This window comes from Manis pentadactyla, chromosome 11, assembly GCF_030020395.1.
Source record: "Manis pentadactyla isolate mManPen7 chromosome 11, mManPen7.hap1, whole genome shotgun sequence".
Classification (NCBI taxonomy): Eukaryota; Metazoa; Chordata; class Mammalia; order Pholidota; family Manidae; genus Manis; species Manis pentadactyla.
Genome location: NC_080029.1, coordinates 49,315,692 through 49,329,366, shown reverse-complemented (window position 1 = coordinate 49,329,366; position 13,675 = coordinate 49,315,692). Strand labels below are relative to the sequence as shown.

The following is a 13,675-nucleotide window of genomic DNA, read 5'->3' as shown; positions in this document are numbered from 1 at the left end:
CTTCTTCATGAATATATCTCCCCGGGCAAGGGAAACAAAAGCAAAAATGAACAAGTGGGACTATATCAAGCTGAAAAGCTTCTGTACAGCAAAGGACACCATTAATAAAACAAAAAGGTACCCTACAGCATGGGAGAATATATTCATAAATGACATCCGATAAAGGGTTGACATACAAAATATATAAGAGCTCATGCACCTCAACAAACAAAAAGCAAATAATCCTATTAAAAAATGGACAGAGGAGCTGAACAGACAGTTCTCCAAAGAAGAAATTCAGATGGCCAACAGACACATGAAAAGATGCTCCACATCGCTTGTCATCAGAGAAATGCAAATTAAAACCACAATGAGATATCACCTCACACCAGTAAGGATGGCCACCATCCAAAAGACAAACAACAACAAATGTTGGCGAGGTTGCAGAGAAAGGGGAACCCTCCTACACTGCTGGTGGGAATGTAAATTAGTTCAACCATTGTGGAAAGCAGTATGGAGGTTCCTCAAAAAGCTCAAACTAGAAATACCATTTGACCCAGGAATTCCACTTCTAGGAATTTACCCTAAGAATGCAGCAGCCCAGTTTGAAAAAGACAGATGCACCCCTATGTTTATCACAGCACTATTTACAATAGCTAAGAAATGGAAGCAACCTAAGTGTCCATCAGTAGATGAATGGATAAAGAAGATGTGGTACATATACACAATGAAATATTATTCAGCCATAAGAAGAAAACAAATCCTACCATTCGCAACAACATGGATGGAGCTAGAGGGTATTATGCTCAGTGAAATAAGCCAGGCAGAGAAAGACAAGTACCAAATGATTTCACTCATATGTGGAGTATAAGAACAAAGGAAAAACTGAAGGAACAAAACAGCAGCAGAATCACAGAACCCCAAAATGGACTAACGGTTACCAAAGGGAAAGGGACTGGGCAGGAGGGGTGGGAAGGGAGGGATAAGGGCGGGGAAAAAGAAAGGGGGCCTTACGATTAGCATGTATAATGTGGAGGGGGGTGTATAGGGTGGGATGTGCAACACAGAGAAGACAAATAGTGAGTCTACAGCATCTTACTACGCTGATGGACAGTGATTGTAATGGGTTTTGTGGGGGGGGACTTGGTGAAGGGGGGAGTCTAGTAACCATAATGTTCTTCATGTAGTTGTAGATTAATGATAATAAAAAAAAGCATCAAAAAGATATGTTAGTTATTTTTCTTGATCTGTACAGTGCGTGTGTTTGAAACATTTGTCAGCTGTTTTGCATTTGTTATTTGTTACTTTTCTCTTTCTAAATATTCACTCTCTAGCCCAGTATTGTATTATTTTTCTTCCTGAACCCTCCCCACCCCACAGATTGTGTACGTTTCGGGCCCCACAAAACCTGCATACCATATGTTAATGAGTGCCCCTGAGGGAGAGAATGGGACAAATGTAATAGAAGAATAATATTTAAAGAGATAGTAGAAGAAAACTGTCCTCAAATAAAACTTGAATCTTTATAAAAGTCTGCCTAAAAACTGCCAAGATGAATGCACCCCTGCAAGAGAATGAGATAGAGTTGCCTTCCAACTGGCTAAGTGGTACTAACAATTATCAGTTTCTGGCAGCTTTCTGTTTATACTTAGTGGAAACAGGTATGATGATCTCACACAGGAGAGATTGCTAAGAAACTTTCAGAGGTTTTGTGTTTGCTTTTTAATTCCATAATGTGATAAAGAACAATATTCAAATAACAATGATATCATTTAATTGGCTTCAATAAAAACCAGAGGGAGGCAATTTAGAGTCCTCTTATCAATCCTTTATTCTTATCATTTCTTAGAGTCTGATATTTCTCGTTCGAGACTGGAGTTTCCCATATGAATTTCCATATGGAGCTGACGGTGGCTCCAAATTCTTGGAAAAACGCCTCAAGGTTTGTTAGAAATTTAGATGCATGAAATTTTACCAATAGTAATCTACAATTATTTTTGTTCAATGATTTGCTGGATACCCAATAGCCATAATCTCATTTGACCCTCATAGTATCTCTATGAACAGATTAACACTGATATTTAATAAAATACTTTCAAGGTTGCAATTTTAAATACTATCAATAATTATGATACAGATAGTTATTTTATTCATATCTATAAAACAGTGATTTTTTTCCCCTAAAGATAAAACTTTTAATTTGAAGAATTAAATCAGTCCAAGACTGAGAGTGTAAGTATCTGGATTCATGTTTTACTAAAGGTTTGAAAGTCAATTTAACAGAAATATTTAAATTGAAATCCCTGAAGTCCAATCTTAGAACATTATTAGTTCACAGAAAGTGAAATTAGGAGACTTCCCATTTTCTATATCATGATTGTTCATTATTGAATGAATTGAACATATATCACAAAAAGTACCTAAAGATCTAGAAAAAAATTGAGAAGAAAAAAAGTGCCTTCCAGAGAAGACAAGTAATGACTCTATAGCATCTTACTATGCTGCTGGACAGTGACTCTAACAGGGTGTGTGTGGGGGACTTGATAATATGGGTGAATGTTGAAACCACAATATTGCTCATGTGAAACCTTCATAATATTTTATATCAATGATCCCTTAATTATATATATATATATATATAAAGTACCTTCATAATTGGGATCTCTGAGCTTATCTTTTTAGGTTTATGGTTACTTTTAGAGTAGTTTTTACTAGTAACTGTCAAGTACATGTTTTTAAAAAATGACAATTTAGTTTGTAAGTAAACACAACTATTCAGATGATTTTCTAGAATTTAGATGTATACCTACAAAAGGCTACCTTGAGTATCTGCTGAAAAAAAGGTAGGAAAATTTTAGGATCCATTCATGTCTCTTGTGAACACTGTGAATTAAAATTTGAATTTGTAAGAATTAGCTAGAATAAAACCCTATTAATTTGTACTTAAAATGGGAATTCCCATCTGACAGCAGACATTTATTAATTGTAATAACAGTGCCATATTTATGCTGTACTTAGATGAGGCTACATGGCAAATTCACTGAACACTTTTTTTTCTTTAGTATCAACCCTGTCATGTCATTTTTATCATTGTGGTACCAGACAAACATAGCAATATAAGATGCCACAGAATTCTTTTGGCATGCAATTTATGTTGAAAGTAGTTTAAACTTTAGAATGATTTACTTCAGGTCTCAGGGAACCAGCATGAAGAACTACAGAATGTTCGAAAACACATCCATTCCTGTTTCACCAAAATTTCCTGTTTCCTGCTACCTCATCCTGGCTTAAAAGTAGCTACCAACCCAAACTTTGATGGAAAACTGAAAGGTTTGTGTATCTTTTAATGAATGTTTACATCACTTAGTCTCATTGTAAAGACATCATTTTATCCTCTGGCTTACAGCTGTTGAGTTTAGTTTATCCACTGATGTGAGGCTGATCAGAAATTGTCAGGAGAACTGGGAATCCTGGGCTGGTGCTCAGGCACCTCCTTGTGGGGTTCTATGTGTGCTGAATATGTACACTGGCTGAAAAACTAGCCTCAATCTTATATTCACCTGGGAGGTAGCAACCCTCACCCTGTCACAGAGGTTCCTGCTCACCTCTGTGTATTGAGAAATGCTCCTTAATGTCTTCCTGTTTAATTTACCTTACTTACATTAAAGGGGAAAATAGATGTCTATATCATTAGAATGCTGTATTAAGTCATATAATTAGAGATTGAAAGAAATACTGCATAACATTGAATTCAAGCTCTTTGAAACTGCTGCTGAAGAATTTAAATTACAGAAAGCTTCACTAAAAATCCTCTTCTGATAAGGGCCAATTTCTACAAAACCAAAAGCACTAGAGTGTTCTTCAAATTCTATATATTAATGGTATGTAATTATCTTTTAAACAGAAGCATTACTGTTTTATGATTCCAATGCAACTCAACTTGTTAAAAAAAAAAAAAAAGGAGAATGGGGAGGGTGGAGATAGGAGTCTGGGGAAATGGAAGTTAATCTTTCCTAATAGGTAATCACCAGGTCTATAGGTATTGCTTTGTAGTTAATGCAAGATAGCAGTAAGATTTGACTTTTTATTCATGAGCCTCACATTGAGTACACGGAGTTCAAATATTTGCTAATTTACTTGGCCTTCCTGCATTGTGCAAGGGATGGTGAGACAGTGGCATAATGAGCTTTCTGGAATGAATGTTCTCAAAGGGCCTTAAATTTACTTTTAAAAATGGATAAGGTAGCTTGTATCCAGTTTTATGGAACTGGCAGGTGTGAAAAGAATCCTATTATCAAGCCCCCTCCTGCATCATGATACCTTGTATTTAATTATGGCAGTATCATAAATAGAATCCCAAATTTCTCAATCATCAGCATTATTTTTACAAGTTTTAAAACTTACCTTTATAGAACAGAACCGACAGCAGTAGGCACAGATTAATTTAATGCATAGATTCCAGAATCCTGTAATTTCACCATCACTTACGAATTCCAACACGCTAGTGGGTACACAGACCTCTGACACTGTAACGACCGAATGGCTTCAGTGTGTTTCGAATAAATTACATAAAGAGAGGGTTCCCATAGGCCCCTCTTCTCTGGAGCTGGGGAGCTGTAAACAGCAAGAGAAGGGGCAGGCCTACACCAACAGTCCTTTTTGGGGACAAAAAAGTACTCTGGCTTGTTCCATTTCTGCAGTAGTACAGCTAAAATTTTCAAATTAACTGATACATTTTGCAATGAAAGGGCTCAGGGAGTTTAAGAATTTACAGGTATAGAATCCTACTTTTTACCAGATTTGTTCTCTATCAAATTTTAGTCACATGTCTAAACACATAGTGACCCACACAACTGGTTTACCTGTACCCAAAGGTCACACATTTTCCGAAGTGGCTAGCCTGAATGAAGTAAAGAGAAATAAAAGGCAGCTTCAGTTGCCCATCAAATGTTCCATTTTGATAAGGTTTTATAGGATTGCTGCTGAATTCGTGTGCCGAAATGTGCTGCTTAGCCTCAGTTTCTCCTTGGGCAGTTTTGAAAGTCTACTATTAAACATTGTTTTTCCTTCCCATCATAAATCTTGTAATTTGGGTTTTTTCAGTCCAAGCTGTTATTGTCTGTGTCCATGCTCTTCTCCAGAGAGCTGACATCTCAGTGGTTACCTCTGGGGAAGTATTCAAACAACTGTGCAAGAATTGTTCTTTGATAATAGCTTCTCTCAGAAAGACCAGCAATAGAACTTTGGGCAAGGAGGATCATTTGCCCCTGAGAAAAGTGGGTTTCAAGGGTTGTTTAGAACATGGGACAGTGAGTGATGACTTTGTCACCAGGGAAGAAATGGAGGAAATCAAAGGCTGTTTTATTGTAGGGCATGGAGAATTGGATAGGATTTTTAAAATTATAATTAATTTGCTTTTACTTGTAGAAATAGATGATGAATTCATCAAAAACTTGAAAATACTCATTCCTTGGCTACTTAGTCCTGAAAGCCTAGATATTAAAGAGATCAATGGGAACAAAATCACCTGCCGAGGTCTGGTGGAGTACTTCAAGGTATTACTCTCATTTCTAGAGGATTTGTACTTAGATTTGACATGTTTTGGTATGCAGTTCCTACTAGCAACAAAAAATATTATAGATTCTGTAATATGGGGCAAAGGCATGAGGAATTTCTAAGAATGATTTTAAAAAATTACTAGACTCCCAAGGAGTTTGCTTTTTGAAGTTTTTTTTTCTGAGAAAACTCCTTGAAACAACTTTACTGTCCCCTTTTACCGTTAGGGAATATGTTTTGAAATACAAATACACCTAAGAGTTGGAATAGTCTGTTTCTTTTTTGTGGGGAGAGATGTTTTCCAGGGTTCATACCATGTAGTCTTCAGTTACAATCTATACTGAATTTTACCTTCATTCTGAAGATTTTCCCAAAGGGGCTATACTTTGCCTTCCTACTGGAGAAAATTCTTCCGTATTTCCTGCTGTCTGCATCAAGAACCAATTGACTGATTATTTTGTATTTGCATTTACCTGCCTGAGGTGGCACTGAATATACTTTTTTTATTAACCAAATCAACAAATAGAGTGGAGGATTTCAGTTACCAACCTAGTATGTGAATTGATGCTCCCAAGATTAAAATAACAGCTTTTTAAATTCATATTTTGTCATTTAAAATGCAGTTGTATATCTCCTGTGTGATAACTTACGTTCATCACTCTCAGCAATAAATGACATGTTACTTATCGAAAATTTGAATTCTTACTGTGCATAATATTATGGAAGAGCTTAGAATTTAGTAGGAGATTCAGGACCCTTAGGTAAATCTGTTCCATAAAGCATATGACATCAGGTACAAATTCCTGTGGGTACCCAAAAGAGAAAAGATTATACTTGGCAGAAGGATCTGAGAAAGTTTTAAAGGAGGTGGCAGTGGGTTAAGCCATTAGGAAAGGTCGTATGCAAGTGTAGATGTGTGAAAAGAGCATTTTAGGAAAATGAAGTAAGAACTAAGCAAGTGGGAATTAAAGTGTGAGAAAGATAGTTCCCGAAATTGTCAAGATCTTTTCTAGAATTTTCAAGACCTTAGACCTTAGAACACAATTTTAACAGAACTAGAGAAATACTGAATCAAATTGCTTGAACATGTCTTTTTATTTCTTTTTTAGGCTTACATAAAGATCTATCAAGGTGAAGAATTACCACATCCCAAATCCATGTTACAGGTACTTATTAATCAGGAGGCATGACATTTTAAAACATACCTGTCATTAAAGCTAAGCTTTTCTTAGCGTTATGCTATGCTAAGATAAAGGTATGCTCCAATCTGTCAGAAATTACCAAATAAAAACAGTGGACAGAATGATACCCTTCTGTGTTCAGCTAACCATTTTTACATACACATACAGCAGCCTCACTTAGGCTGAGAAACAAACACTTAATACTAAGAGTTGTCTTTCTCTTTGTACTAAATTTGTTTAGAAAACAGATTCAGTATGGTTTAGATTCACACATGTAACAAGAAGTAGAAAAGCAGGTCCTCTGGGTATTAACTGGTATAGACATAAAGGAGAAATTAACTTTTTCCTTATTTTTAAATTGTAAGTTTGTAATAATTCCAGTTTGTTATCAATGATATACTTTTTATCAGTAGCAGTCTATAAACCTGATAAATTTTTATATGTATTAGTGTATATGAAATGTCTTATACATTATTTCCCATGTGTTTGGATTTATAGATTTCCCCCCCATGTTTGGTGAGAGGCTTAAAAAAAATGAACACAAATATTTCAAATGAAAATTCATTTTAGAACTATGATTTGAGTAAACTTGTTTTATGCATTTTGATTTTTTAATTTTACTAAATTTTTAAAATGTGAAAATATTGCAACACTTTCAAGTTATTTGATGACCTTGGGTTCTTGCACATGATGCTTATAATAAATGAGAACTGCCTGTAGAGCTTTGATAAATGAATTCCATTGTATATCATATTTTGTACTTTGTCCAAAGGCCACAGCAGAAGCTAACAATTTAGCAGCCGTGGCAACTGCCAAGGATACATACAACAAAAAAATGGAAGAGGTAAGAATTAAATACTTTAAATGATCTTTTTTAAATAAGTGCAGTATTTCTTCCATGAGCTCATTCTTTTTTTTCTTCCAAGATACAGTGTAAACACATACAGAGGTGGCTTTGACTTATTCTTTCTCAGTCTGTGTGCATCACATTTCTATTTGTTGTATTCCTAAAATATTAAAAAAATAAAACAAGAACACTGCACAACTTTAAGTGATTGAGAATACTTTTCTTTTTCTTGCCGTATCTCCCTGCTATTTGTATCTAGTGGTTAAAATAACATGTGCTACCCTCTCTACTACTTCCCTACATTCCACAATTCCAATATTTCTATCTTAAATATTAAAAACCTGTTAGGAAAAAAAAGGAACTGCAACGGTCAGTATTTGATGTATTATATTGCTCTTTTTGTTGTAGCATTCTTTATTAGGATTCATCCAATAACTACCATATATATCTAATGTGATAAATTTTTCCCCTGGAAATATTATAAGATAAAAATTACCGACAAAATTGATGGAGTTTTAGAGTCAAGAGAAATACAGTATATGGAATGACATTTACAGCATACAAACGGGCATCCTTTATATAGTTAAATCTCAAATAACCAAAGTGAATGGTATAGATAACTGAGATTTCCTTTTTAACTTTTGAACAATTGAAAATGTGGTCCAACATTTAATATGCTTCCACTTAGCCTCTTCAAGAAAATACTGGATGGGCTCCATTCAAATAAGAATCAGAGGAACTGCCAAAGAAAACGTTTTTCACAATTTAACTTTAGAGCTTTATAACATTGCTGATGGTTTTAAACTTCATTGGTCAAAATTTCTTCAGTGTAATTAGAGTAAATATCCTAGAGGGATTTAGATGTAAGTAGTTTTCTTGAATTCAGATTTATTCTGTGAATGAACTCAGTTTGCAGTTATCATGATTTTTTGTCTTGAGGAATTTAGATTACATAATGCATATTTTCTCCATTCTTTTATTCTCAAAAAGAGGATAAAAATCAAGAGTGACTTTATATTAAGTCACCTACAAAGTAGCAGTCCCACTTAGAGTCACAGCTGATAGATATGGAATATGGAAAGATAGGTTGAGAAAACATTTTATGCAAGCTCCTGATTACTGTGTTCTAACAAACTAGCTAAATGCATAAGTTTGATACAGTTGCTAATTTTACTCTGCATTTTATAAATACTTCTCTACCTGATACAGATTTGTGGTGGTGACAAACCATTTCTGGCCCCTAATGACCTGCAGACCAAACATCTGGAGCTTAAGGAAGAATCTGTGAAGCTATTCCGAGGGGTGAAGAAGATGGGTGGGGAGGAATTCAGCCGGCGTTACCTGCAGCAGTTGGAGAGTGAAATAGATGAACTTTACATCCAGTATATCAAGCACAATGATAGCAAAAATATCTTCCACGCAGCTCGTACCCCAGCCACACTGTTTGTTGTCATCTTTATCACATATGTGATTGCTGGTGTGACTGGGTTTATTGGTTTGGACATCATAGCTAGCCTATGCAATATGATAATGGGACTGACCCTTATCACCCTGTGCACCTGGGCATACATCCGGTACTCTGGAGAATACCGAGAGCTGGGAGCCGTAATAGACCAGGTGGCTGCAGCCTTGTGGGACCAGGTAGGAATGTTTTCTCTTCAACTAAATTCAGCACACATTTGAATGTATCTATGTACCAGACACTATGTTAGATGTTGGAAATATACAGATGAACATGATTTGGGCCCCAGTCTTCAAGACTAACCAAGGTGGCCAAATACACCTAACTATAATACAATATGTGAAGTCTGACACAAATTTTCCAGTTAACACTTCAGTATTATTTAAAAATACATGATTAGGCAGTGTTTTTACTTTTTCTTATCCTAAGAGTTAGTTATTAAAAGTGTGAGAAAACACAACTGAGCTTTCACTTTGCTGGTTGTGGCTTGACTTCACACTTACAACCTACCATTTGACCAGCACTGGCTTTGTTAGGAGCATGTATAAACCACTATCATGAGTTGTCGTATCACTGTCTTGTTTAGCATAAACTCCTAAAAGCAGTATCTGATTACTTCAGATTTCTTTTTGAACTAGGCTTGACACCAGGCCACAGAGTGAGCCCAGGCCAACCTTTGTATCAGCTGCTCATGGTCAGTTGTCCAATTAACCATATTCTAAGGAGTCAGGGTCACCATCGTCATTTGTTCAATCAGTTGATTATGGATAGCAGAGACAATTATAAACACACACACCTAGAACAATAATCAACTCACTGCATCATTGTGGAAAAGTCTTAGTTACCTCATGAAAATTTACAGAAATTTAGTGAAGATCAAATTGAGATTCTTCGTAAGATTTTGGAATTAAGACTTGAATGTTTAAGGTCTGCAGGTAGCAATAGCTACAGTTCTCCTAGTAATCAAAGTATATATACTCTTTAAAATAGAACCGTAACTAATGGTTTTGCTGTGTGCCTTTGAAGCATCTAGTTGAGAGAAACTAATGATAGCACTAAGGGGAAAAGAATGCATTTAAAACTGGATCCTCTGAGTCCCTGTCTCCAACAGCCTCTCAACCTCAAAAGACTGAAGGGGCTATTTGAGGCAAATTGCAAAGCCCTCCTAGAATGATGCTGAAACCTATGAGGAATAATATAGAATTGGGTTCTTCAAAAGATTCAGATAAAATATGTAATTTAAACTGAAAAAATCTGCAGGAGTATTCTTAAAAGCTTGCAAATTGACACTGTAAACAAAGTTAAATTATAATAATGCTATTGATGAAGCAGGATATATACTTTTCTCTTCTTCCTTTTAAACTGCCTTTGCCACAGGGAAGTACAAATGAGGTAAGTTAAATTTTTTTTTAATTAAGAGCTTTATATTTGTAAACATTGTGATATTCTTGTCTTATAAACTAGTCATTAAAGGATATCTCAATGTACAGTAGAACATCTTCAGTCTCTACTGTTCCTGTGTTCATCTAGCATTTACAATTTTGTGAATTTTTAACATTGTTTTGAAATATTTATTCCAGACATCATGATTTCATATGCATAAGAAACACAAGAATTATTATGATCATGAATATTTTGTTTTGTTTCCTATGTGTAGAAAATTTCAAAATTCTTAAGGTCTAACATCGTTCATTTTACTCAACTACAGAGTTAAACAAGTACAATTAAGAATCTTGAGGAATCTTAACTAGTGGAAAGTATTTAAATGGAGCTATGATGTTTAAAAGTTGTTTTTAACTGGCTTTTGAATGACAGCTACCTATACCATTTTTCAGGTTCTAGGCTATTATGCAGTGTTAACTTTCTTGGCAGACTTCAGACCTAACCTGTAAACTGGAGTTCATTTCTCCTATTGCACATGTGTAAAACTATATTTGAGGAAAGAATCTAAGCTTTCAGGAAGGAATCATTTGTTACATAAGAAAAAATGATCTCTTTGGAGTCATTTAGGTCATTATCTTCAAAGCAAACTGATCTGGAACAACTACAGAGACAGCACACAACTCTTTCCTCAGTTTCCGCTGTTACATATAACTGGAGTATTGTTCTCTAATCAAATACCAATGATACACTTTATGTTACTAGTCAAAAAGGAATTATTTTATGTAAAATTCAGTAAAACAAATAAACTACAAAAGCAAAAACAAATTTCAACTTTGTAAGTCCAATGTCAAGGAAAAAATCTAAGCCTAAGAGAACAGGGATTTAATTGCGTGTGTTAGACTAGGACAACACCATGTTGCACCAATATGCATTCATGGAACTGAAGATGGTACCAATTCAGACTTAATAGACATAGACTTCAAAAAGGTAAAAATTAATGGTATTTCCTGAGAATTGATTACTATTTAAAGGATATCAAGCTTTTATGCAGCTTTTAAAAATAGACTTTTTACAGACTCCAGAATTATAGCAGGTTAAGTTGGTTTTAACTGAGTGTTCACTATGTGAAAGTCAGGAGGCAATGACACTAGCTGAGGCAGTAAAAGAGAACATAAAAATATTTATGGACACTTATATAAAGCAATACATAAAAATTCTTATGATTCAAACACACACAACAATCACAGAGGTAGTTTTTAACAAGAAAAGGCTGTGAGGTAATGTTTCTGAATAAAGTTTTTAAGTGTGAACTAATTAATGGGAACAAGGCAGGGGAGCATGTTTAAGTGATCCCAGTATGGCAGGAGGAGGGGCAACATATGTGGCTTATTTGCAAGACCCTATCAGGAAATAATGGAAAATCAAAGTGGTTCCATTCTAAAAATCCTGTAAGAAAACCCTGACAGCAAGTATCTAGCTATGTATAATAAAGCAGCTATTGGCAGCCAGAAGTTAGGAGCTCCTGTAATTTTTCTAAAACTGGTAATATTCACAGTATGAGTTCTCAACTCGCCCCTGGGGCATAGTGGTTAGGAAGCTCTGCTCCAGTGATGTGCAGGGTAATAGGAAATGCAGTCTGAGAAAACATTTACCACAAAGATCAGTCCACAAAGGTAATTATATATGCACTTAGGAGAGTGGAAAATACCTTTGAGTTCCAAGATATTAGTTATTAATTTATATCTTATATAGATTAATGACAGAAAGTTTCCAAATTTATCCTGCTGAATTTCATATAGTACTATAAGTTAATGTGTGCACTAAAGAGGAAAAATTTTTACATCTGTGTGTTTAAGAGAATGTCTTGTCATCTTGATTCTTGTATTTCCAGGCTCTATACAAGCTTTACAGTGCAGCAGCAACACACAGACACCTGTATCATCAAGCTTTTCCTGCACCAAAGTCAGAAACTACTGAACAATCAGATAAGAAGAAAATTTAATCCAAATGTAAAAAAATACAGGTGCATGATCAGTTCAATTAAATGTTCAGTTTTACGTCTCCATGCAAACATTCACAGTGCTTCCATCAGAGCAGAGTAAAATACCAAGCACCTCTGAAGACTGCAAAATGGTTTAGTTCTTTTACTTCAGTGTTTAATAAGCAAACCTATGTAGGCATGGTTATATCATTTTATGTGCAGTTTCCTGATTTTGTCCTCAAATACGCTATTATAATTTACAGTATTTGTCTATTTATGATGACAGTACATGTGTTCTGCTTGAATTTACTGAATTCTACTACTGGGTTATAATTAAACCATGTAGTAATATTAGTCCATGTTTGGATATACTCATTTAATTTCTACAGAATTTAAAAATTTGTTCACAGTCATTTGTTAAAGCATAGCATCAGAACTCAACAGGCTTGATTCAATCTATATCATCCTACACATACCATGAACTCTTATTTTTAAAGATATTTAAGAGAGCCTTTCAGTTGCTTTATTAATCTATATATTGCTTCTTTTTTTATGACAATATAGAATATAAACCTTTTGATCAAAAATGCACACAAAAATCACTTTGTATATGTATTCTGAGTTTCATTGCACTGTAGATTTTTTCATTTTGCACACAAAGAAATGTATTCTTCATAGGTTTATTCTTTTAACGTGGACTAGTATTAAAGTTTACTCTGGTTCGTAAGAATAAAAACAAATGCTTACTGAATTGGAAATGTTTGGAAAGTGTTGATATAGAATGAAGGTTTATCTCTCTTTAAAATTCAAAATGCATTTTCTCTAATATTGGCACCATTACAAATTAGGTTTCCATTTTAAAAAACATATGATAATCCCTTTAGGTATCTTCCAGTTCTTTTTAAATAAACCAGTGATTCTATATTGTATTTCTCATTACTAAATCTCTAGTGGAATTTCATTGAGCATGCCTTTTAGAGAAAAAAAACATGGTAATTAAAAAAGAAAATGCCTTGTGTGGCAGAGCGAAAACAGAGTCATTTCTAACTTTCTTAAAAATGGCTAACCCTTAATTAATGGTAATGCAAAGTAAGGAGTAACAGAGAAGAATGATTACGGTAGAACAGTGTGAGAGAATTCGTAAGATAGATAAGCTTACATCTTAGAAAAGTTTGATCACATGCCCTGCAAAATAACTTCCCACTGGTAAGATTCCACTAGCTTATTTTCATTTTTCAATACTGCTTCCTCTGCCTATGAGTCTTCTGAAAAGTCAAATATTTATA

General features: G+C 34.7%; 1 protein-coding gene across 2 annotated transcripts in view; it reads left to right on the top strand.

Annotated features, from left to right (window-relative positions):
* The window catches only part of ATL1 (atlastin GTPase 1), a 105,146-nt gene extending 91,580 nt beyond the window's left edge, over nt 1-13,566 (top strand). Inside the window, exons 8-15 of one of the 2 annotated variants that reach the window (XM_036917356.2) lie at nt 1,829-1,921; nt 3,171-3,309; nt 5,407-5,534; nt 6,645-6,701; nt 7,489-7,560; nt 8,773-9,204; nt 10,403-10,417; nt 12,300-13,566. In XM_036917356.2, the coding sequence (XP_036773251.1) occupies nt 1,829-1,921; nt 3,171-3,309; nt 5,407-5,534; nt 6,645-6,701; nt 7,489-7,560; nt 8,773-9,204; nt 10,403-10,417; nt 12,300-12,410 (1,047 nt within the window). In that variant the 3' untranslated portion in view covers nt 12,411-13,566. The remainder of the gene's footprint in view (nt 1-1,828; nt 1,922-3,170; nt 3,310-5,406; nt 5,535-6,644; nt 6,702-7,488; nt 7,561-8,772; nt 9,205-10,402; nt 10,418-12,299) is intronic. The other variant, XM_036917362.2, reaches the window with a different exon arrangement.
* Nucleotides 13,567-13,675: the final 109 nt, after the last annotated feature.